This window comes from Anabrus simplex, chromosome 1 (assembly GCF_040414725.1).
Source record: "Anabrus simplex isolate iqAnaSimp1 chromosome 1, ASM4041472v1, whole genome shotgun sequence".
Taxonomy (NCBI): Eukaryota; Metazoa; Arthropoda; class Insecta; order Orthoptera; family Tettigoniidae; genus Anabrus; species Anabrus simplex.
In genome coordinates, this window is record NC_090265.1 from 1515395695 (window position 1) to 1515421161 (window position 25467).

Consider the following 25467-nt stretch of genomic DNA (forward strand, 5'->3'; position numbering starts at 1 on the left):
CCATCCCAACTGTACCTTGTTATTCTGTGACTGTCTCGTTTTTTGAAGAATGTTTTTTTGATTATAAGATCATTTCTTCTGCACAGATCTAATAGTTGTTCTTCTTCTGGGTTCCTTTGTCCAAATCCATGTGGACCAATGATGTTCTCGTACCCAAGTCTGTCTACCCCAACTTGTGCATTTAGATCTCCAATATTATTTACATATTTTACGCCCACATTGGAGCACTGAAATCAATACATTTGAGTTTATTTCTTCTTCTTCTTCTCCCAGAACTTTTTCATCCTCTCCGACCTGGAAGCCCTTTGTGTGTCCGATATAGTATATTGTTTCCGTTCAACTACTTTTAGTTTGAGACTTATGCTTTTGTTCTTCAAAATCCTCTTCTCTTTTCTGTCTTTGATTTGTTGCCGAGTTATACCCAATTCTTCCAAATCGTCCTGAACTTCTTTGAACCAATTATTATTGATTTTATTCTTCAAAAAGTAATCGAATAGTTGTTTCAATATCCTGGTGTCTGCTAATCTTGATATGTGACAGAAAAAGGAAATTCTTCTTTTACGCATTGTAGATATTATTGATTCACATTCACGATAGACAATGTTGTTAGGCAACAATCTCCACTGTCCATCAACTTGGTGTTTTTTATTAATAATTGTTCTAAGAATTCTTCTCTCAGTTTTCTGTAATTTGTCTGTTGTAGATTTTACATTTAATTTGAATAAAGTTTCACTAGCATAGGTTGCCTCTGGTTTAACTATGGAATTATAGTGTTTCAGCTTAGCGTTTATCGAAAGAGATTTTTTTTTATAGGTTGGCCAGGTAAGTCTTTGTGCTTGTTTAAATTTAGTTGTTCTGTGTTCTATTGCTTCTTTTTCATTTGTGTTCCATGTTATTATTTCCCCAAGATATTTGAATTTCTGAACAATTTTAATCTCTTTATTACTGTTCAGCTGAATAACTGGTAAATCAACTTTAAAAGTTGGCATCATTTCTGTTTTTTCAAATGAAATTTGTAATCCCATTTTTTTAGCTATAATTTCTAGTTGTTCAATTTGAAATTTAGCCTCTTCTATTGTATTTGCAAGTAATGCTAAATCGTCTCCAATAATAATAACAACATTTTCCTCATTAACTGTATCTTCCAGGTCTTGCCAAAATTTCTCTTTGTCTTCTTCACTGCAGCCTGTCTGTGGGGCATACACTTGTATGATGGTGTACTTAGTGTTCTCCAGTTTCATGAACATTTTAATGATTCTATCACTTTTGCAGATAACTTCAGTTGTAGCATCAGTCCCTTCGTTAATTAAGAATCCAACACCATTTTTCGCTACCTTCTCCTGTCCACTCCAGTATAATTTATAACCTCCACGAAGTGTCTTACTTCCAATCCCTTTCCATTTGGTCTCACTTAATCTCAGTATTGATATTTTTCTTCTATCCATCATGTCTAGTAGTTCTTCTAACTTTCCAGTTAATGATAGAATGTTCATAGTTCCAATTCAGTATTTGGGTCTCTTTTTTATTTGGGGCTTCCTTTCAGAACATTGTATATCATCAGCCTTACGGTCATCATACTTTACAATTGTCTGAGAGGATGTGTCAGTCCGGTCTATAATATTCTTTCCGAGGCTCTTTTTCTTATTGAAAGCGACTGTACTCATTACTCTCCTGCTGACTTGCTAGGCCTAACTCATAAGAGGATTTTCTTTCAGGGTTTACTCCCTTAGCCTTTGAGGATGCCTTCCTCGTCCTACAAGGCAGTAGGTTCCATCTGTACACCCCAGACGGATGGGTTGCCTCTTCCACCATCTCCACCGTACCAAAGTCCATATTCTCAGCCGTAGATGCCGTTGAGGTCTTCACCCTTAACCCAGGGCAAGGGCCCTCCATATTTATGACCCCTGGAGAGAAGGTGTCCCAGTATTTTAAAACCCCCAGGAATTGGGCTACCTGTTGGTCCGCGGGTTGTATTGGTTATTTCAACCAGCCCTACATACTGTAGGGGCCCCATATCCGCCACCTGGGGACGCGCTCTGTAGGGGTCAGGTTCCCCTGGTTACTTATTGGAAGTTAACCCCACCCACAAGGAGTAAGGTTATTTGCAGAGTTGGGTTTTAGTACCATACCTAAAGTACTTATTTGATTATTGTTCGCTTGAAGGAGGTATATCAAATGGTAGCAGCAAGAAAACCAAGAAAGTTTAGAAATTCTCAGATATCAGGGACTTACGCAACTTTTACACAGGACTGAAAGCTGTATGGTTCCTTCTGCTCATCATCAGGAACTCTGAAAGCTGTTGATACTACCACCATTCTTACAGACAGCCAGGACATCTTGAAACGATGGAAATAGCACTTCAGCTCACTCTTGAACCGTAATTCTGCTGCTGCTGCTGCTGCTGAAGTTTTTCTGCAGCATGTTCCTTAATATACTCCCCAACCATGGATAGACACTCCTCCAACATTCCAAGAGTTTATAAAAGCTCTCAGCAGAATGAAAACAGGGAAGGCTCCAGGATCAGACAACATTCCTCTTGAACTCATTCAAAGTGGGGTGTCACCTCTAAAAACCAGACTCTTCTATCTGATTCTTCTAATCTGGGAAACCAAATATGTTTCTGCTGTCATAAAAACTCCACAATAGTTACAATCTTCATGAAAGGTGATCGCAGTATCTGTGGAAACTACCGTGGTATATCCCTGCTCTTCAAAGCTGGAAAAATATTTGCTAGAATCTTACTGAATTGACTTCAGGTTGTTTCTGACAGGTTACTACCTAAATTTCAGTGTGGATATCATGCTTCTCGTGGTACAATTGACATGATCTTCTGCGCAAGACAACTCCAGAAGAAGTGCAGAGAACAAATGACACCTCTGTTCTTAGTGTTCTGTGACCTTGAAAAGGCCTTTGATACAGTTCTGCTAAATGCTATGTGAATGGTTTTGAGGCGCTTTGGATGCCCTGAGCATTTTGTTGGTCTGATCCAAGCTCTCCATGATGGTATGGTTGGTCAGGTACTGTATCAGAATGATATCTCAGAAGAATTTCCAATCACAAATGGACTCAAGCAAGGATGTGTACTTGCACCTACACTTTTCGCCCTGTACCTGGCAGCTATGCTTTGAGGCAATGCCTGCAAACAACACAGGTCTGGAAATTAAATATCGCTATAATGGGGGGCTTTTCAACCAGGCCAGATTTAGCTCCAAAAGACTGACCTATTCCACCCGGGTTACAGAATTGCAGTAAGCAGATGACAATGCTTCTCCAACCCATACACCAGAAGAGCTTTATTACAAGTTGTCCATTTAACGAACTGTCATCTGCTTCAACAGAGCTTATGAACGTTTTGGCCTGACTGTCAACATTCAGAAGACCAAAGTGCTTACTAAGTCTGCTCCTGGAACCACCCCTCCAGATTTTGATATCACCATATCTGGCACAGCTCTGGAAAGGGTGGAGCACTTGTTGTACCTTGGGAGTATGCTCTCAACGTGCTGTAAACTGAGAAGGACATGGAAAACAGAATACAGAGTGCTCATGTGGCCTTTGGATGTGTCTCACATTGTGTATTCCAGAACAAAGATCTAAGTATCCGCACGAAAATAATGGTGTACCAAGCTGTTGTTATTGCTACGTTACTCTACAGGTGTGAAATCTGGACCCTACATTGCCGGGACATCAAGAAACTGGAACGCTTTCATCAACAAAAACTTAGATCCATCATGATCATATAATTAATATAGCAGTTCTCGAGAAAGCAAAGCTAAACAGTATTGAAGCCACCATTGTTGGTCACCGACTTAGATAGGCAGGCCATATCCATCGTGTGAGTGACAGCAGACTCCCTCGGCAAATCCTGTATGGTGAACTCAGCACTGGCAAGAGGACTCATAGTTCTCCTCCGAAGCGATATAAAGACCAACTTAAGCAGACCATGAGAAGAGTAGATATAAACCTAAATACCTGCCATACTCTTGCATTGGATCGCCCTTGCTGGCGTGCTACCATCTCAGCTGCAGTTGCATAGTTTGAGAGGAATGTCGAAGACAGAAAGAGGAAACTTGTAAGAGAAACAAGCTACGTCAAACATTGCCATGCCCCCCACCTTCCATCAGATGCAACATGTGTGGCCGCATGTTTTATGCAAGAATTGATCTAATAAGTCATCAGAACCACCTTCATTGTGTGGACTAAGGATTATGGAACTGCAGGCGAGAAACGGAAACTCGGATACCAGTATCAGCTGCCGACGATGTTTACAAAATTACTAACTGGTTTCATAGAAGGCAGTTCGGGTTTATGAAAAGTTGTTCCACTGAAGCTCAACTTATAGGATTCCAGCAAGATATAGCAGATATTTTAGATTCAGAAGGTCAAATGGGCTGTGTGTCGATTGACCTATCTAAGGCATTTGTTAGGATAGGTCATGGGAGAGACTGCTGGCAAAAATGAGTGAAATTGGACTAGACAAAAGAGTGACTGAATGGGTGGCTATATTTCCAGGAAACGGAACTCAGAAAATTACATTAGGTGAAGCATTATCTGATCCTGTAATCATTAAGTGGGGAATTCCTCAAGGCAGTATTATTGGACGTTTATGTTTTCTTCTATATGAATGATACGAGTAAAGAACTGGAATTAGTGATAAGGATTTTTGTTAGGTATTGTCTACAGAGTAATAAATAAGTTACAAGATTGTGAGCAACTGCAAAGAGACCTTGACAATGTTCTAAGACGGACAGCAGTCATGGTATGATGATAAGCTGGGTGAAAAGTCAGGTTGCGAGTTTCACAAAGAGGAAAAGCCCTATCGGCACACAGGGGCAAAACTCTGGCAACCAGGAATGAGTTAGCTGGAAAATTTACAACGTCCAATAACGGACCATTTATATTGGTGTTTAGGGTTTGTAGTAAGGATGTAAAGGAGAGGGCATTTAAGTCTCTGGTAATACCCCAATAAGAATATAGTTCCAGTGATGGGACCCTCACCAAGAATATTGAGTTAAAACTAGAAAAAACTAGAAAAAATCCAGGGCCGCCATATCACCATCAGATAGCTCCTCAATTCTAATCACGTAGGCTGAGTGGACCTTGAACCAGCCCTCAGGTCCAGGTAAAAATCCCTGACCTGGCTGGGAATTGAACCCGGGGCCTCCAGGTAAGAGGCAGGCACGCTACCCCTAAACTACAGGGCCGGCTGTGGAACGACATTATTAGACAAAAAAGGTTGAGTAGTGTTTTGGAAAGATCATAACATGAAGATATAGTTGGAAGTCAAGATGACAATGTGGGGCAAATACTGTATTCATATATAGGTGAGGAGTTAGGGTTTGGAATAATTTACCACAGGAGATGTTTAATAAATTTCCAGCTTCTTGAAATTATTTAACTCAGGAGAACTCGCATGGTTCATGTTTGTGGATTACTGTAGTCACGTCCTAGTTCGTGAACCATGGGCAATGGTTGAGTGGCCTAGTAAGTGGTCCTGAGAGTCGGGATACCAGTTGCTATGGAATGGGAGTGGGCATCTTGGATATATTCTGAGTCCTGGCCCTCCTTGTGCTCAGGCGGCTAGGACTATACAATTCACCGGTGGTCCATAACCCGTTAGAGGAGAGATCCTCACTTGGACTATGTGCAAGTAGGGTAGCATCCTGCTTCATGGATTTACCGAGCTCAGAACACTTTAAGCAAGCCTGTGGGAGTATCGGAGTCCCACTCCCATTTGACAGGCGAGGGACTCCTTGGAAACAAACTTGGCGAACGAAATGGAATTCGATGGGGAGCTATCAGTATTAATGGGGCTTATGGAAGAAAGAAATAGAACTGGCTGAGTCAGCAAAGAGGATGCATTTGGATGTGCTAGGAGTAAGTGATATTCGGGTAAGGGGAGATAAGGAGGAAGAGATAGGAGATTATAAAGTGTACCTGACGGGTGTTAGAAAGGGAAGGGCAGAGTCTGGGGTAGGGCTCTTTATCAGGAATACCATTGCACGCAACGTAGTTTCTGTTAGGCACGTAAATGAGCGAATGATGTGGGTAGATTTGTCAGTGGGAGGAATTAGGACAAGAATTGTGTCCGTGTATTCACCATGTGAGGGTGCAGATGAGGATGAAGTTGACAAGTTTTATGAAGCATTGAGTGACATCGTGGTCAGGGTCAACAGCAAGGATAGAATAGTGCTAATGCGCGATTTCAATGCGAGAGTTGGGAATAGAACTGAAGGATACGAAAGGGTGATTGGTAAGTGTGGGGAAGATATGGAAGCTAATGGGAATGGGAAGCGTTTGCTGGACTTCTGTGCTAGTATGGGTTTAGCTGATACAAATACATTCTTCAAGCATAAGGCTATTCACCGCTACACATGGGAGGCTAGGGGTACCAGATCCATAATAGACTATATCTTAACAGACTTCGAATTCAGGAAATCTGTTAGGAATGTACGAGTTTTCCGCTGATTTTTCGATGATGCAGACCACTATCTGATCTGTAGTGAACTAAGTATCTCTAGGCCTAGGGTAGAGAAAGTGAAATCTGTCTGCAAACAAATAAGGGTAGAAAATCTCCAGGACGAGGAAATTAGACAGAAGTACATGGATATGATTAGTGAGAAGTTTCAAACAGTAGACAGTAAGGAGGTTCAGGATATAGAAAGTGAATGGGTGGCATACAGGGATGCTGTAGTAGAAACAGCAAGGGAATGCCTAGGAACAACTGTGTGTATAGATGGGAAAAGGCGAACATCTTGGTGGAATGATGAAGTGAGAGCAGCTTGTAAACGTAAAAAAAAAAAGGCTTATCAGAAATGGCTTCAAACAAGGGCCGAGGCAGACAGGATTTGTACGTAGATGAAAGAAACAGAGCAAAACAAATAGTTGTTGAATCCCAAAAGAAGTCATGGGAAGATTTTGGTAATAACCTGGAAAGGCTAGGTCAAGCAGCAGGGAAACCTTTCTGGACAGTAATAAAGAATCTTAGGAAGGGAGGGAAAAAGGAAATGAACAGTGTTTTGAGTAATTCAGGTGAACTCATAATAGATCCCAGGGAATCACTGGAGAGGTGGAGGGAATATTTTGAACTTCTTCTCAATGTAAAAGGAAATCATCCTTGTGGTGTTGCGAACAGCCTAGCTCATGAGGAGGAGGAAAATGATGGTGAAATTATGCTAGAGGAAGTGGAAAGGATAGTCAATAAACTCCACTGTCATAAAGCAGCAGGAATAAATGAAATTAGACCTGAAATGGTGAAGTATAGTGGGAAGGCAGGGATGAAATGGCTACATAGAGTAGTAAAATTAGCATGGAGTGTTGGTAAGGTACCTTCATATTGGACAAAAGCAGTAGTTGCACCTATCTATAAGCAAGGGAACAGGAAGGATTGCAACAACTATCGAGGTATCTCATTGATTATTATATCAGGCAAAGTATTCACTGGCATCTTGGAAGGGAGGGTGCGATCAGTTGTTGAGAGGAAGTTGAATGAAACCCAGTGTGATTTCAGACCACAGAGAGGCTGTCAGGATCAGATTTTCAGTATGTGCCAGGTAATTGAAAAATGCTACGAGAGGAATAGGCAGTTGTGTTTCGTAGATCTAGAGAAAGCATACGACAGGGTACCGAGAGAGAAGATGTTCGCTATACTAGGGTACTATGGAATTAAAGGTAGATTATTAAAATCAATCAAAGGTATTTATGTTGACAATTGGGCTTCAGTGAGAATTGATGGTAGAATGAGTTCTTGGTTCAGGGTACTTACAGGGGTTAGACAAGGCTGTAATCTTTCACCTTTGCTGTTCGTAGTTTACATGGATCATCTGCTGAAAGGTATAGAATGGCAGGGAGGGATTCAGTTAGGTGGAAATGTAATAAGCAGTCTGGCCTATGTTGACGACTTGGTCTTAATGGCAGATTGTGCCGAAAGCCTGCAGTGTAATATCTTGGAACTTGAAAATAGGTGCAATGAGTATGGTATGAAAATTAGCCTCTCGAAGACTAAATTGATGTCCATAGGTACGAAATTCAACAGAATTGAATGTCAGATTGGTGATACAAAGCTGGAACAGGTCGATAATTTCAAGTATTTAGGTTGTGCATTCTCACAGGATGGTAATATAGTAAGTGAGATTGAATCAAGGTGTCGTAAAGTTAATGCAGTGAGCTCGCAGTTGCGATCAACAGTATTCTCTAAGAAGGAAGTCAGCTCCCAGACAAAACTATCGTTACATCGGTCTGTTTTCAGACCAACTTTGCTTTATGGGAGCAAAAGCTGGGTGGACTCAGGATATCTTATTCATAAGTTAGAAGTAACAGACATGAAAGTAGCAAGAATGATTGCTGGTACAAACAGGTGGGAACAATGGCAGGATGGTACTCGGAATTAGGAGATAAAGGCTAATTTAGGAATGAACTCGATGGATGAAGCTGTATGCATAAACCGGCTTCGGTGATGTTGTCATGTGAGGCGAATGGAGGAGGATAGGTTACCTAGGAGAATAATGGACTCTGCTATGGAGGGCAAGAGAAGCAGAGGTAGACCAAGACGACGATGGTTAGACTCTGTTTCTAACGATTTAAAGATAAGAGGTATAGAACTAAATGAGGCCACAACACTAGTTGAAAATCGAGGATTGTGGCGACGTTTAGTAAATACACAGATGCTTGCAGACTGAACGCTGAAAGGCATAACAGTCTATAATGTATGTACGTATGTATGTAGGAGAACTCGCACTGATATTTTTTCGCCAGAACTCGCACGCGGTCTTTTCGACCGCACAGAATCCATGGGCATTATTTAATGCACAAATTATTTTTTTGAACACAATACTCCGAAATGTCATATCATAGCTTTATTACACAAGTGTATGTCTAATCAGCTGAGAAAATATTCTGCAAGACACAAAATAAAGATATATTCATTTCAGTTGACTACTTTGAACATCTGTCCGTCAGAACTTATGGCTACCGATGTTTAAAAATTGAACTCTGGAAATGTAAAATGCAAACAATAATGAACATTAAAGAATGAAAACCCACTCAAGTCCCAATGCACCAGTCATTAGTAATTTTCATCACCTATGGCTGCTTCAAAACAAATCTCGGAACTTAACACTGAGTGCAATACTGGAAAATCGCTCAGAACTTGCCAAATCTCACAAATGCTGAAGAATTTAGTCATCATCCCCCTCCTCGTGTATGATTTCAACACTTTTCTCCATGCACTGGACACATGATGGCCATGTGTGCTCTTTACATATGAACTGTGAACATGAAACACATTTAGTTTTGGTTTTCCGATTCTTCTTTCTGTCACAGTAAGCACAGCAACCATTGTCTGTCTGATTTACAGTTTGGTAACGTTGGTCCTCTTTTTCAGTACCCAAAATGCTACACAAACGCATCTTTACATCAGGAGTAATGCAGTCATTCGATGCACGATGAATCATGTAACCATTTCGTAGCATCATTGAGAGCTCCTTCAAATATTTCCGGCGATTTATGCCACTTCCATTAGGCCTGTCTCTAAAAATAATAAAACTGTTGATGGCAGCAATGTTCAAAAGCATGTAGAATGTTAGGGGCCAGCGATTGCTGATTCTAGAGACAGAGTATTCAGACTTCATCTTGTCTACGACGTCAACGCCCCCTTACGTGAAGTTATAAAAAGTAAGCATCTCGGCTTTGTTCGCTTCTCCTGAATCCGGGTCTATGTTATCTCCTTCATGCATCGTAGAAAGAAGTACATTTTTATTTCTTCTTGGTACATATGAAAGAAGTGTTTGCTGTCCTCTATACGCAAACAGGCTAGTAAATACAAAGTATGTTACAAGTGTTTATTTATATATCCACCTATTCAATACAAAGAGATCTTTTTAGAAATTAAATATTAATATAAAATGTTAAGGGACATGTTTCGCCCATATTAAGGGCATCATCAGCCTCAAATTCAAACCTGTATGGTGAAAAATCAGGATCCTGATTGCTCTTACAAGCCATAAAAAGAGGATATCATTATAGGTGTCAGTCTAAACATGCAAAATATTAGAATGTCCTTGGCTAAAATTGCAGTATCAAGCTGCATTGTTAGGCGAAAAGCTTCAACACCCGTCCCATCTGTAGCCCATAAGTCCTTCAGGTTCAAATGTCTTTATTTGACTACACCTGCCAAATAAAGAAGGCCAATCACAGCCTTCAGTTCCACAATATTTGTGAACTTATGACATGCAGCTTGATACTGCAATTTTAGCCAAGGACATTCTAATATTTTGCATGTTTAGACTGACACCTATAATGATATCCTCTTTTTATGGCTTGTAAGAGCAATCAGGATCCTGATTTTTCACCATACAGGTTTGAATTTGAGGCTGATGATGCCCTTAATATGGGCGAAACATGTCCCTTAACATTTTATATTAATATTTAATTTCTAAAAAGATCTCTTTGTATTGAATAGGTGGATATATAAATAAACACTTGTAACATACTTTGTATTTACGTACATTTCAATACGGACCTAACATGAGAATTATAACATGTAACAGGCTAGTATTCGCTTTACGAGTCTTGGTTTGAACAAAAACTGGAGGAATTTGTGGTTTATTTTTTCTCATTGCTCCCACGATTGTAAGATTGTGATCGTTGAGCAATGATTCAGATAATGGTACTGAGGTGTACCAATTGTCCATGGTAATATTGCGTCCAGACCCGAAAATTGGTTGAACTAGCCACTCGACTACACTTTTGCTATGTTGTCAACTTGATAAGGCCCTTCCGGTTGTTTTCCTACGTAAACTTCCATTTTATACATATAAAATGTTCTGGCATCTACCATGGAAAATACTTTGATGCCGTATTTATCCGGGTTGGATTATATTCCGTGAATGGGCAACGACAACGAAACCCCTGTAACATCTCATCAGTTGTGAGATATTCACTAAGTGAATAATATTTCATGCATCTGGTCACAAAGTCCTCAAAGATCTTCCTGATGTGAGTTAATTTATCAACTATCACCCTATTATCCCAATCATTTATATCATCAAACCTGAGTGCACGTTAGATAAACTCGAATCGTGTTCTGGACATTGTTAGGCGAAAAGCTTCAACACCCGTCCCATCTGTAGCCCATAAGTCCTTCAGGTTCAAATGTCTTTATTTGACTACACCTGCCAAATAAAGAAGGCCAATCACAGCCTTCAGTTCCACAATATTTGTATTGGCAGCATCACGTGGCCAGCTATAGTTAGTCTGATTTTTGTCAATCGATACATTAGTATATGCTACAATTTCTTCCAGTACACCGTCAGGGAAATACAACTGCCAGGCTTCTAATGAAGATTGGACATGTCTTGCCTCCCTTATTGCACCTGGTAAATGAGAAGGTTTCACTATATTCCATTTTCTTTTACGGCCTGTTTTACACATTACATAAGCATCCCACTTTGTTTTATTATCCTTACGAAGCAGATGTGGTACTTGATCAGGCTCCACGCAAGGATTGTCTATATCATCTTCAGATTCGCCAGACTCCTCACTTTCCGTATCATGTTCATTTCAATTCACTGAATGATTCTCGTCATCAGATGCTGTAGTGTCATCAAACGGTTCACAATCACTATCGTCATCTTCAAACAAACAGCGCCTTGCTGTATGCTGTTGTCGTTGAAGAGCTCAGTTCACTGATTCTTCTTTTTCTATGCTTCGCAGCAGTTGATCAATCCTCTCTGTTTCCTTCGGATCCATGTTTTCTAACACGAAACTTAACATTACACACAGAAAGAACTATTAAGACTCGCAGTACGGAACACAAACAAAAGAACAACGCTAAACGCAAGGCCTCGCGCGTGGTGGGAAAGACCGCAACTTCTGTCGAGGTCAGAGTTTCTTCCTCCCGGTAACAATGGACAACAAATTTAGATTAACTGTTACTGCACTAGCGTTGTCAACTCTCCAGTGGAGGATAAGAGAAGCAAGAGAAAGACGAGATGCAAGTTCATTGCAGATTACAAGTGAATAAATGAATGTGCGGTCGAAAAGACCGCGCGGCAAGGCCTCGCGGGTTAAGAAAAAGACAAGGTAAACAACAGATAGCAAATCTGCGACCTGGGCAACTGTCCTAAATGCAGATCAGTGGTGATTGATTGATTGATTGATTGATTGATTGATTGATTGATTGATTGATTGATTGATTGATTGATTGATTGATTGATTGATTGATTGATTGATTGATTGATTGATTGATTGATTGATTGATTGATTGATTGATTAAATAAGTGTGAGAATATGATTTATTTTCACAGGTGAATGTTTTACTGTTAACCCATATACCAGAAAATTTTTGATCCATTATTTTTGATCCTAGGAATTTCAGTTTCAGAATTTTTTTTCAATATTTTCAATCTAATACCATTGGGGGGGGGGGGATAGTAAACAAGAGTTGACCATAGAACAGCAAATAGGAAATATGAAAGTGAGGAGAATGGCAATGGTAAGTGGAAGCAATCCCAGACGTAATTATGACAACTATGATTGCCAACCCATGCTCCCAAGTTGAGAGCCACTGGTCCCCCTTTTAATCACCTCTTACGACAGGCAGGGGATACGGCTGATGTATTCTACTGCCCCCACTTCTGTACATAGTAATATATAAATACTAACATAATGTTGTTTGGGTCATCAGTCTGTAGATTGGTTTGATGCAGCCTTCCGTTCTTTTGAACAAAAGACATGTTAGAGGGAAGTTTAAAAGACACATGTTTGCAATATAAGGGAATTATGTAATGAAATTTACCAGTTGATAAAATGATGCTTCCGCTTCGAATGCTAGCACTGTGACACGTCTGGGGGGCCATCTGGTGGCGAATGAACATAAATTTAAAAAGTCATTGTTTAAGAAGCCTTTCTCGTGGACAATTGAGATTTTCTTCTGATGACGCAGAGCACAGTTCTCTGTGAAATGTAAAGAATTTCACCTTATTTTCTTGACACGGCATTAGCCCAACAGCCTATACAGTATCATGTCTATGTAAAAAATAGGTTGATAATCTAGCAACATAGCATATTTTAACATTAAGTTTTAATAAAGAAGTATGCCTCAATTAATGCTATTGACATATTTTATTAGGTTAAAGCAAAAATATACCTTATTCTTAAATTTACTTTTTTTATGCAATTTTCAGCAATGTTTACAAAATAGTGTCATGAAACATTCAGTTGAATGGATTTATATGTAATGAAATCTAATACCTAAATGAAGTCAAATGAGGGGTTTCATGATTATTTTACAAGAAAATAACCGATGGCACACTAGACAGTAAAAAGTAATAAACAAGACCTTAATTGACACACTAGTCGGTAAAGGTTTGCCATCCCTGGCCTACGGAGTCTTTCATTTTTATTTTTTCCCTCTGATTAATGTTGAGAGAGGACTAGTAGTCCCATGCTGCTCTGTAACATTTGTTATAAATATGTCCAATTTATCTCAATATGCCTGTCATAGTCATATTGTTTTTCCTGCACCCTTTTCAATAGTTTTATGAAGATTTAATACCGGTACGTAATAATTGACTCATTTATAATGTAGTTTATTATACTTCCTTCCATACAATATTCACTGTACTTCAACCATTCGGGTGTATCTGGATCTTAACATTTCCAAACGGTCTTGCCCAATACAGTACATGTAATTGGCCATGACCAAATACTGGTTCAGATAAGTAGACACCCATTTTTTCAAGAGTTTGTTCCTGCACTTTATTAATGGTCATACAGAAGGTTAGTCAACTTGATACCTTCCCGTTTGTGCATATGTTGACTGTTTTCTTATAGCAGCATGTAACTAAGTAGGAACATTCTGCTATCTGTTGAGTATATTTAGAAGCTGGAGAAGGTCAGAGAATTAAAGAGTATCTAGCAGAGAATAGTATTCTTGCATGATCAGAGGAAGTATACTCTCTCGCTTGACAGGTAATAATAAAAAATGGCTGCATGCAATCACATTACTGAGGATGAAAATCACATACATACAACCATACACCCATGTATCCCCATTCTATACACAATTATCTTGGTTACGACTGAATGACAGACGTAGACTCCACGCAACTACTTTGGTGTATCAAGTGCTTTCTGAAAACACTCCTCCTTACCTATCCACCAGATTTCGCTACCTTAGTTCCCTGCACCTGTTCAATACCCGGTCAGGCTGTACGCTAGAAATTCCTGTGCATCGAACCGCAACCTACAACAGATCGTTCACTATCACCGCCACGAGCTGGTGGAATGAACTCCCCAATGACATCAGGGAAGCTAAATCTAAGACAAAATTTAAAATCCTTTGCCAGCGTCATCTTTTAAGCACTTCCTGTCTTTCTTGAGTGTGAATGGGATGCATGAATGAGAGTGAATATGGTTGTTTATTGCAATGTGTTCCTGTATATAATTTAGTTATACTTTACTCACCTTAGTTTAGTTAGTGATACTTTAGTTGCTTTAGTTATACTTTAGGTTGTAAAGATTTCATATGTTTAAATTTTATGTAAAATATACATTGTATATACATGAAGTGGTTAAGTGTAAGAAAGGGCCGGGAGCCCTAACTTCGCCACAATAAAGACGCTTTAATAATAATAATAATAATAATAATAATAATAATAATAATAATAATAATAATAATAATAATATATCAAAATATTAATGAAAGTATAAATTGCTTAGCAACCAGCTAAGTACAGTAAGTCTTGCAGGGTAGAGAAAGCCTTTGCCTGCAATTATTGGAGTGGTCATTTTAATGATTTGATTTTAGGATTACTCAAAATTGACTGAACTTAGAGACCAATCAATGTCTGATACCTCACTGGAAGGTAATTCCAGAAGGAATAAAAAAAGAATGAAGCAAATCGGTCCAGTAGAATGGCCGGATAGACTGGACAAGACAAAGCTGTTTTTAGTAAACTTTTTAATATATACATGACTGTCCAGTTGTCCTTCCTCTTAAAACAGTAATTACCACCACTACCCCCTCCACCACTTTCTCATTTCCATGTCTCTTATATGTTATGAAATCTCTGATTTTTGTATCTAAAGTTCAAGTAAATAAGCTACACTTTCTTAGTATTATTTCTACTGCTTGTAATCTTGTATGTTAAAGATAGTGTATTTTTCAAGTGACTGATGCTAATTGTTTGACCAAGCTCGATAGCTGCAGTCGCTTAAGTGCGGCCAATATCCAGTATTCGGGAGATAGTAGGTTCAAACCCCACTGTCGGCAGCCCTGAAAATGGTTTTCCATGGTTTCCCATTTTCACACCAGGCAAATGCTGGGTCTGTACCTTAATTAAGGCCACAGCCGCTTCCTTCCCACTCCTAGCCCTTTCCTGTCCCATCGTCGCCGTAAGACCTATCTGTGTCGGTGCGACGTAAAACAACTAGAAAAAAAAAAGGTAATTGTGCGATCATATTGTTTTTTGTTTATATTGTGTGAAGTGCTTTAAACTGTATGCAAAGTTGTACGTACTTGAAGCCTGATTTATATAAGGTAACCATACTATTTCATTGCTATATTAAGAAGTTTTTTGTTTTTTTTTGTTAATAAGGAAGCCATACTTTTGAGTGTTGACTCCGTAAAATATAACATAAAAACTTTGCAGTCTGTTAACACACAACAATTTCAATATAAATTATAACACTATAAACATACATGTAAAAAAAAAAAAAAATACACACTATTATACAAAGAATGACATGTTTCATTCTACAAGAACATCCTCAGATTCTACCAAATCACATAAAACATGCGTATAGATGTATAGTATTGTTTACATTGCGTAAACTTGTCAGTGATAGAGAAGTAGGTGATATTATGAACAAGTATTGACAAATAATGATTTACAAGAATTAACATAAAGAAAAAACTTCTGTACTTATCTAGACTGGCAGTGCTAAGTCCATTGTCACCAAACACTATTTCAGGACTGTGGTCATGGAGAGGCAAATGGAAAGTTTTGAACATAGCATATTGTTTGAAGAGAGGGGAGGGGAGGCATGGGAGGAGCGAGTGCAATGTTGTGGATCCTTCCTATTGGATGTTATAATCTAGCATACTGTACAGTGGAGAGTGATGAAGGAAGGTTTCACAATGTTCCACTCTCTCCGCCCCTATTTCCCCTCCCCTCTCTATGTTAAATGATTCAACTTTGATTTGCTAAGAAATCCAAACTTATTCAATTTAAGTAATCATATTTATTAATTATATTGTGAAGGGTGTTGTATTATTATATATTGTAGTGTCCATTGCATTCCTTAATCTAAAATCACTTTATATATTTTTTTTACTTCAGTGTAGGCCTATACACTAAAAGTTTATGAACATATATTATGCATTTAGAGATCGTCTTACAAGTGGCTTGAGTGCTTTGTTGTTCCAGTACATGATCGTCATGAGGATTGCCTGCAATGAATGGTGATGTATGTAGGAATTCCCCATCGATTTGTACAAATAGCAGTACCAGTCTATTAAGTTTGTCTTCCAGTGACAGTGAAATCGATGGCGAGTTGGATGAATGTGCAGATGAAGAGACTGTTGATAAGGTTCTTACTCTAGTTGATGAATTTAACAATCGCAACTGTGGTAAAAGGGAACAATGCACTACAGCAGAAAACTACTACACATATGGAGGAGAAACAGATGGAGAAGGAGAAGAAGAAAGAGATGACAATGATGGAAAAGAAAGTACTGGCCACTTAAGGAAACAACAAGGTACAGTAATCAACTAACAAGAATACATGATTTTGATACTAACTTATCTCACATCCTGTGTGAATTATATGCAAATGTTTTTTATATTCAAATTATTTAAAATTTATCTGACATAAAATAATAATCATAGGACATACTTTTACCAGACAACCACAAATTTAACTGCATCTAGCCAACCTTAATGGTGCAGTTGATTGCTGTTGATTAGACCAGTGGTATGCAAACCTTTTATGTTGCATGCCCTTTCTGGAACATAAAATTTCTTTCACCCTGTTTATTCTTCCATCCGTCCTTTGCATTGCTTGTACTTTGCACAGAAAGTCGAATGCAGTTCATGAGATTTGTTTGGGCCTATCTATCTAAATAATAATAATAATAATAATAATAATAATAATAATAATAATAATAATAATAATAATAATAATAATAATAATAATAATAATAATAATAATAATAATATCACCCGTGCAGTCCTCAGTGATATTGTGGGGAAACTTGTAAAAAAAGAGAGACTCCATGAAGCCTTTAACTGTTTTTTTCATATCTTAATGTACATTATTATCTTGGTATACTTTGTCAGGTTTGGGCATTCTATTATTGTAGGAAGTACAAATAAATAATAATATAGTGGAGGCATGCGAGCACAGTGCCATAGTGGTTGGCTTCCCATCCAGACTTCGAGTACCTGTGGCATGGAGTTGGGATTTTCATGTAAAATATCACTTGGCATCAGGGAGGGTACCTGGCCTAGAATTCCTGGCAAGACCCAAACAGAACAAGGGTAGCTGCCCTGACCTATATGCCTGTGAATAACTATTGAAGATGTATGTTTTTGTTGTTGTTGGGTCATCAGTCCAAAGACTGGTTTGATGCAGCACTCCAAGCCACCATGTTCTGTGTTAACCTTTTCGTATTTTCAAAACTACTGATTTATGAATCAGTGGTATTGTCTGCCTCTGGATCTCGAGATAGCGAGGTTCAAACCTGGCAGATGTGGTTGGATTTTTGAAGGGTGAAAAAAAAAAAAAAAATTAAAGCTCTTTCGACCTCCTTATCGTACGATGTCGGCATGTTAAAGATCTCTGGTGACACATTTGGTGTTTATCTGACAAAATTCATTAAAAACATAACCCCTTAGATGCCCAAAAGAGATTTGGTTTACTCTGCCATCTAGTAGGCCTAGAGTGAAACTGAACGTTGAAACTGACAAGCATGCAGCTAGATGGTGTCAAGTCAAAATACTTGCACTTGATAGCTGAGGCCATAGAATTATTATTACAGTATTACAATAGTAATAAAGTAATAATTTTAAAATATACACTTACCAGCATGAAAAATGCAACAATTCAATTCCTAAAAAATTCTCAGATTTGTTTTGAATTTCAGTCACTTTTATGATACTAATATACTATTTTATGATAAAACATTGTGGTATAGATCCCTTCAGGTGCCTGATGATGAAAAAGAATGATTTCTTATAAATAATTTGACTGAATTAAACCTGAGAAACGGAAGTACTATGTCTGGATTTACACTTAAAGCAAAATTTGAAGCAGCTCATGAAGTTAATTCAGCTTTGTTTTGGTTTTCTGCATGTACACTTCATAGACTTCTTTTCTCATCCTCAGAAGAGTGTATTACCTCCTCTTGCACCAATCGTGCTATCCCACCTTTCAAGCGTGCTCCAAAAGGAAAACTGATTGGGTGCCAGTATACTTGATACACAATATGAAATCATCATGAAAATAAGTTATTATCCAGTGTGGGGTCATAGGCTGATAAGATTTATTCTGAGATTTATTTTAAATTTCAGTCACTTTTATGATACTAATATACTATTTTATGATAAAATATTGTGGTACCTAACCTGATGACTTGTTGAACTGAAAAAGGCATGAGGATATACTGGCTACGTTATATTCTTTTGTGAAATGACACGCTGTCCATTAAAATATATAAATATACTTTCAAACTTAACACCTCAATATTCTTCACAACAGTTGACAACAAAACTACAATGCAAGAAATAGACACTCAAATTTGACCACATCGATACATCTATACCATACCACCTCCATAACTTATAACACAAATTACAATATCAAAAATATACTGTCCTTTCTTATTATTCACAATCTGCACTGAATTTATGTCACATAATTACTGACTTAAATTAGCTGGTACAACAACCTTGCTATGAAACATTATAGTCAGACTTTCTCCATCCCTGGGCACACGCTAAACTCAACTGTACATACATACATACACAAAATCTTATTAGCTTGAAATTATATATATAATCTGGCTAGTCTGAACAGCGAGACCACGAACCTTAGCCGTATAACCCACTACACCATCTCGAAGTGATCTGTAGTGACTGAAGTTGAGCTTAAATGCCACCATACCTCGCCAAACTCGCCAATAACTTTGGTGTCAAGTTCATGGTTTCTTACTTTATATTGAAACCATACTCACGTTATATTCAGCTAAATATAATGGCTTAGCACTTCATAGCAGACTTGTATATAACACATGATGGATGATATCTAAGCCTGTAGTGTGTACCAACCGAACGTCCATCAACGAGACAAATCTCCACGAGACAGACACCAGCAACATTCAGTTTTCTGTTAGACCAGTACTTCTTTATTTTCTCGGATCTTAACTTGCTTTCTTTCTTTGTTTGTTTTAATAAGACTAAACCTAAATGTCACACCCTTCAAATAGGACAACCAGCTGATCACAACATTTCCACTACTCAAGACCAATAAGACCAGCCTTCCGGCAAACCAGCCATAAAATAAATTCTTCAAGTCACATTATTTTCTCTGTCCTAGCTAATCAGAATCTTCCATTTCCGTCATATGTGGCATGTTGTTTTCAAAATTGTGATGCTTAACATCGGCGTACTGACACTGTGAAAACTGTTGTGAGACACATGTCATGTTGGGCAAACCAACTTACTACACAACTTTCTACAGTATGCGCCAAAATATACAGTACTGGAAATTATGTTAGTCTTATTGTCATTACCTTACTTATCGAGATGATAATGTAAATGTTCAAAATGTGCTCCACTGCGCTGTAGGCAGTGTTCATAATGATCATGCAGATTTTCCAACATATTCTGGAACATAGGTTGCTGCAGAGTCCCGAAGAACGAGACAATCTTCTGACGTAATGCAGGCACAGTTTTGGGTGGATCTGGACAATTGAAAATTTGCTCCTTTAACATTCTCCACACGTAAGCATCAGGTGGTGTGAGATCGGGGGAATGTGATGGGTAGGGGAACTCAGCCCCGCAGGAAATTACTTGTCCTGGAAATGTTTCTTGCAGCATAGCCATAGTCTGTCGAGTGCTGTGGCAGGTTGCCCCGTCTTGTTGGAACCACTGTCTATTCATCTGCATGTTTCAGGTACGACAAAACCTTATTAGATCCTGAATAAATGGCCTGATCACCATGTTCCTATAGCATTCCTGGTCAACAGTAAGAGGTGCACCATCATCATTCTCCATGAAATACGGACCTAGCACACCGTTTCCTGACACTGCACACCAAATCGTCACACACACACTATGTAGCGGTTTCTCTACTATAGTGTCTGGCCTCTCGAAACCAAGAAAGCGAGTTGTTTGGCGATTGCTAAAACCATCCAAGTGAATGTGACTTTCGTCAGAGAACCACACGTTGAACAAGAAATCTGGATCCTCGTACACCATGGCCAAAAATCGTGCACAGTATTCCACCCTGACATGCCTATCGTGCTCCGTCAATCGTTGCCCAACCTGTATTTGGTACGGAAATCCACCTGTGTCTTTAAACAATTGTCGAAGTGACGTAGGGCCGATGTTTAATTTCAGGGCTGTTCGCTGAAGACTTCTCTTTGGAAACTGCAACACCTGATTGAGAACACATCCATGATTTTCATTTGTGGACACAGTTACTGGCCTACCAGAACTTCCCTTGCGTTGACACAATTCACTACCCGTATGATGAAATATTTTAACAATAGATAGCATAACTGTGTTGCTAGGTGCTGGCTTATTGAAGTGTTCATGATGTTGTTCTGCCACTAACTTTAAACATGGCCCACCTTGATAACCGTTTCCGTACGAGCGAAAATAATACTCCACTATAAACACTTTTTCCCTCCATCACAAGACCCATTGTCACTTACAATCACAGAGCATAATGTTCTTTACACAACTAACAATTCATCATGGCGATGTAACAACATGCAGACGCTCAGGCATGTGCATGCGCACTGCGCGAAAATTAGTACTGTATATTTTGGTGCATACCGTATATATTTAGTTTAGGACAGCTGATTCAGAAAGTGATGGAACCAACTAGAGAGAAGAATATTCTGGATGTGGTGCTGGTAAAACCAGATAAGCTCTCTAGAAAAACCAAAGTAATAGATGGCATTAGTGATCACGAAGCTGTTTTTGTTGTAGTTAAAAATAAATGTGATGGAAAGGAAGGTATTCAAATTGGGACTATTAGGCAGTACCATATGGCTGATAAAACAGGCATGAGGAATTTTTAAAAAAGTCACTATGATCGGTGGAAAAGGTAAATAAAAATGTAAACAGACTCTGGGATGGTTTTAAAGCAATTGTTGAGGAATGTAAAAACAGGTTTGTACCTTTAAAGGTGGTAAGGAATGGTAAAGACCCACTATATTGTAACAGAGAAGTAAAGAGACTAAGAAGGAAATGCAGGTTAGAAAGAAATAGAGTTAGAAATGGCTGAGGAAGTAAGGAGAAATTGAAGGAACTTTCTAGGAAATTGAATCTAGCAAAGAAGTCAACTAAGGATAACATGATGGCAAGCATAATGGGAGGTCATACAAATTTTAGTGAAAAAATGGAATGGTATGTATAGATACTTTAAGGCAGAAACTGGTTCCAAGAAGGACGTTCCAGAAATCATTAATGAACAAAGGGAGTGTGTATGCGAGGATCTTCAAAAGGCAGAAGTATTCAGTCAGCAGTATGTCAAGATTGTTGGTTACAAGGATAATGTACAGATGGAGGAGGATGACTAATACTAAAGAAGTATTAAAATTTAGCTATGATTACATCATCATTTACAGTAAGATAAAAAAGTTGAAAACTCGAAAAGCAGCTGGAATTGATAAGATTTTTGGGAATATGCTGAAAACAATGGGTTGGGATAGAGTACCATATCTGAAGTTCTTATTTGATTATTGTTTCCATGAAGGAGCTATACCTAATGAATGGAGAGTTGCCTATAATAGCCCCTATTTAGAAAGGGTGATAGACATAAGGCTGAAAATTACAGGCCAGTCAGTTTGACATGCATTGCATGTAAGATTTGCGAAAGCATTCTTTTCTGATTATATCCTTTTCAGACCTGAAAGAAAACTGGAGGTGTGAAATTTTGTTAGTGTGTCAAAAACTGGCTAAAATGCTCCTCAATACACATTGATAGTTTGTTACAAAATAAAAACTAACATCCGAAAAAAAGGACCCACACAATTGTGCGTATCAAAATTCAAAACCTCGTATCACATACGATGATGTATCTTCAAAATTTACGTTTACTAAACAATGTACACACTTTATTGAATATATTCCGGTATTCAGTAAAGCTTCTAGATTAATATAAATGCAATAAATAAATACTTACTTTTGGCACTACTGCTTCCCGCCATCTCGCCAATCAACTGTGCTTTTTAAACTCTTCTTCCTTTGCCCTGGCGGTCAAATGGGTACTAAAAACATTTGAAATACACGCCACGTGTCCCGCACAATCACTGCAGTCCTGTCTAGCACCGAAAAAACATCAATTACGGTCAGGAATAAATAAAATACGAACCCGCACAATTGTGCGTACACGGTCTGAAAGGGATATTAGACATGTTTGCAAAATTAATAACTAGTTTGATAGAAGGCAGTTTGGGTTTAGGCAAGGTTATTCCATTGAAGCTCAACTTGTAGGTTTCCAGCAAGATATAGCAGATATCCTGGATTCAGGAGGTCAAATGGACTGTATCGCGATTGACCTATCTAAGGCATTTAATAGGGTAGATCACAGAAAACTACTTGGCAAAAATGAGTGCAATTGGACTAGACAAAAGAGTGACCGAATGGGTGGCTATATTTCTAGAAAAGAGAACTCAGAGAATTAGAGTAGGCGAAGCTTTAACTGTCCCTGTAATAATTAAGAGGGAAATTCCTCAAGGCAGTATTATTGGATCTTTTTTCTTATTTATATATATCAGTGTTATGTGTAAAGAAGTGGAATCAGAGAGGTAAATGGCTTTTTTCAGATGATGTTATTCTGTACAGAGTAGTAAATAAGTTACAAGATTGTGGGCAACTGCGAAATGACCTTGATAATTTTGTGAGATGAATAGTAGGCAATGGTGTGATGATAAACGGCGTTAAAAGTCAGGTTGTCTGTTTCACAAATAGGAAAATTCCTCTCAGTTTTAATTACTGCATTGATGGGGTGAAAGTTCCTTTTGGGGATCATTGTAAGTACCAAGATGTTAATAATGAGGAAAGATCTTTATTGGGGGTAATCACATAAATATGATTGTAAATAAAGGGTACAGATCTCTGCACATGGTTATGTGGGTGTTTAGGGTAAGGATGTAAAGGAGAGGACGTATAAGTCTCTGGTAAAACCACAACTAGAGTATGGTTCCAGCGTATGGGACCCTCATCAGAGAGAGAGATTTATTAAAGAAGAAATCATCCGTCCTCCAATGAGGGCGACCATTTGGATCCGGAATACAGTTTCAATTTCAATGAAGTTTAAAAATATCAAGAAACGAAAATTTAATAATATCAAGAAACGAAAATTTAATCGTTGATGCTGTTATCTTCTTTTTTTTTTTTTTTTTACAGGGTTAGTGGGGGAGGAATGTCAATCACGTTCTCAGGTACAGATAGAAATGAATGATTTGCAGAGAGTCCTACAGTATCGGTATTACTACTTTTTCTAACTTGCAGAATGGAACTTTCAAGTTTTGTAGGAAGTTTGATGTCTAACTAGGGAGGGTGCCTCTTGCTCCGAATAGCAGGCCTCTGACAATCCACCGATCGATAGGTATTTTATACTTAGATGAAGGGTAAGGCAAGCACGGAACATAAATAGCTTGCTTTTCTAGGTCCACATCCCGAGCCTGATTAAGGTCTCTTTCAAAGCAAATGGTGGGATCTAAGACCATTGCTTTTAATGTCCTCTCTGTTGATGGCTACAAGTCCGCCCTCCGATTAGTCATCAGTAGAGATGCAGTGAACCTCCTCGTGCACCTCCCATCCACGCTGTCTCAAGCCTTGAGCAATCGACGTTCTTACATGGTGGTGGCGATGGTTGCACATTAGTTCACTGCTCCGGCAGAATCTCAGCACATGTCCAAGAGTTTCTGTCTCGTTGCAGCCATTTTGGCGGCAACGGGTTGTGTTGAATGACCTACAGGGAACCAACCTGACTGCGGTGAGGTTGCATGTCATCTTCACTGCATTTATGTATTCAGAAGAGGACAGATGTGATTTATGAGTCATCCAGGAGTTTGCTTTCGGGCATTCTGAATATAATACAACTCCTTTTCCTTTATGTGGTAGCTGGTACCACGACTGAAAGTATCGATTTCTCATAATTTCACATAGTTTTCTTCCATCAGTCTTTGGGGGGGAGGCTTTCTGTTATTTTATGTCAAGTCTGTGGAGTGCTATATCTTGTTCTTCAGGTAACTTCCTTACGTATGGTGGGTGAACGTCCTGAACATGGAGTAAGTGATTACAAATACTGGAATGCTGTATATCAGCTTCCCATTCTGCGCAAATTATTCCCATCCCTCTGACCTTTCTGGCACTATACAGCATCGAATTTGGAGTATCATCTGGCAGCATCATTATTTCTTTTACAGAACTTCTTATAATTTTGTCCATATCTTTAAGAAAAGTGTTTGATAATTGTGTCAGAGGGGCACATTGTAGAGGATAGATCAAACCCAGCCAAACAAACTTGTTAATAATCTTGATCATTTGCTCTGGTTTTAGAAGTTTTGTTTTTACCAGATTATTTAAGTCGGAAGTTATTGTGCTTATTAGTTTATGTCTGTCAAGAGAAATTTCATTGTTGAAGTCAAGTCCTAAATACTTGATTCGTTCATTGTTTGTTTTTATTGATGGGATTATTGATCCTTCGACTGTAGTGACGTTTCTTTCAGTTAATTCTCCTTTCTTCAGGATTATAGATTTGCTTTTAAGAGGATGGATATGGAAACCAATTTATCCAAAGCTGCTTTCAGCTAAATTTAACAAGGTAGTAGCATCATTTTCAGTTTTGCTGAGTATGACTAGGTCATCTGCGAAAGCAAATGAGGATAACGGTGGTAGATCATCAGGTAAAATATAGCCATAATGTTGGGATATGTCATGGTCAGTGAGATTTTGTATTACAGTATTGATTGCTAAATTGAACACCAGTGGTGAGATATGCCACACTTAATTTTGATGGGTTTTGATTTCTTATGATCAGCTTCCACTTGAACTTTCTTTGTAAGAATTGCTTCAATTAATCTACATAAGTTAGGAGGAATTTCAGATTGTCGAAGAGATCGTTTGATATGTTCATGTCCAATAGTCAAATGCTTTTGTGACATCTGAAAAAGACGCAACAATCCTTTTTGTTGCGTTTCACATCTTGGAGGCAACCATTCAAGAA

The 25467-nt window shown here is 38.5% G+C and overlaps 1 protein-coding gene across 1 annotated transcript in view; it reads left to right on the top strand.

The window, feature by feature from the left end:
* Nucleotides 1-25467, top strand: part of LOC136879866 (tubulin polyglutamylase ttll6) — a 651223-nt gene that overhangs the window by 42323 nt on the left and 583433 nt on the right. Inside the window, exon 2 of the mRNA XM_067153263.2 lies at nt 16428-16759. Coding sequence (XP_067009364.2) covers nt 16456-16759 — 304 coding nt within the window. The 5' untranslated portion in view covers nt 16428-16455. The remainder of the gene's footprint in view (nt 1-16427; nt 16760-25467) is intronic.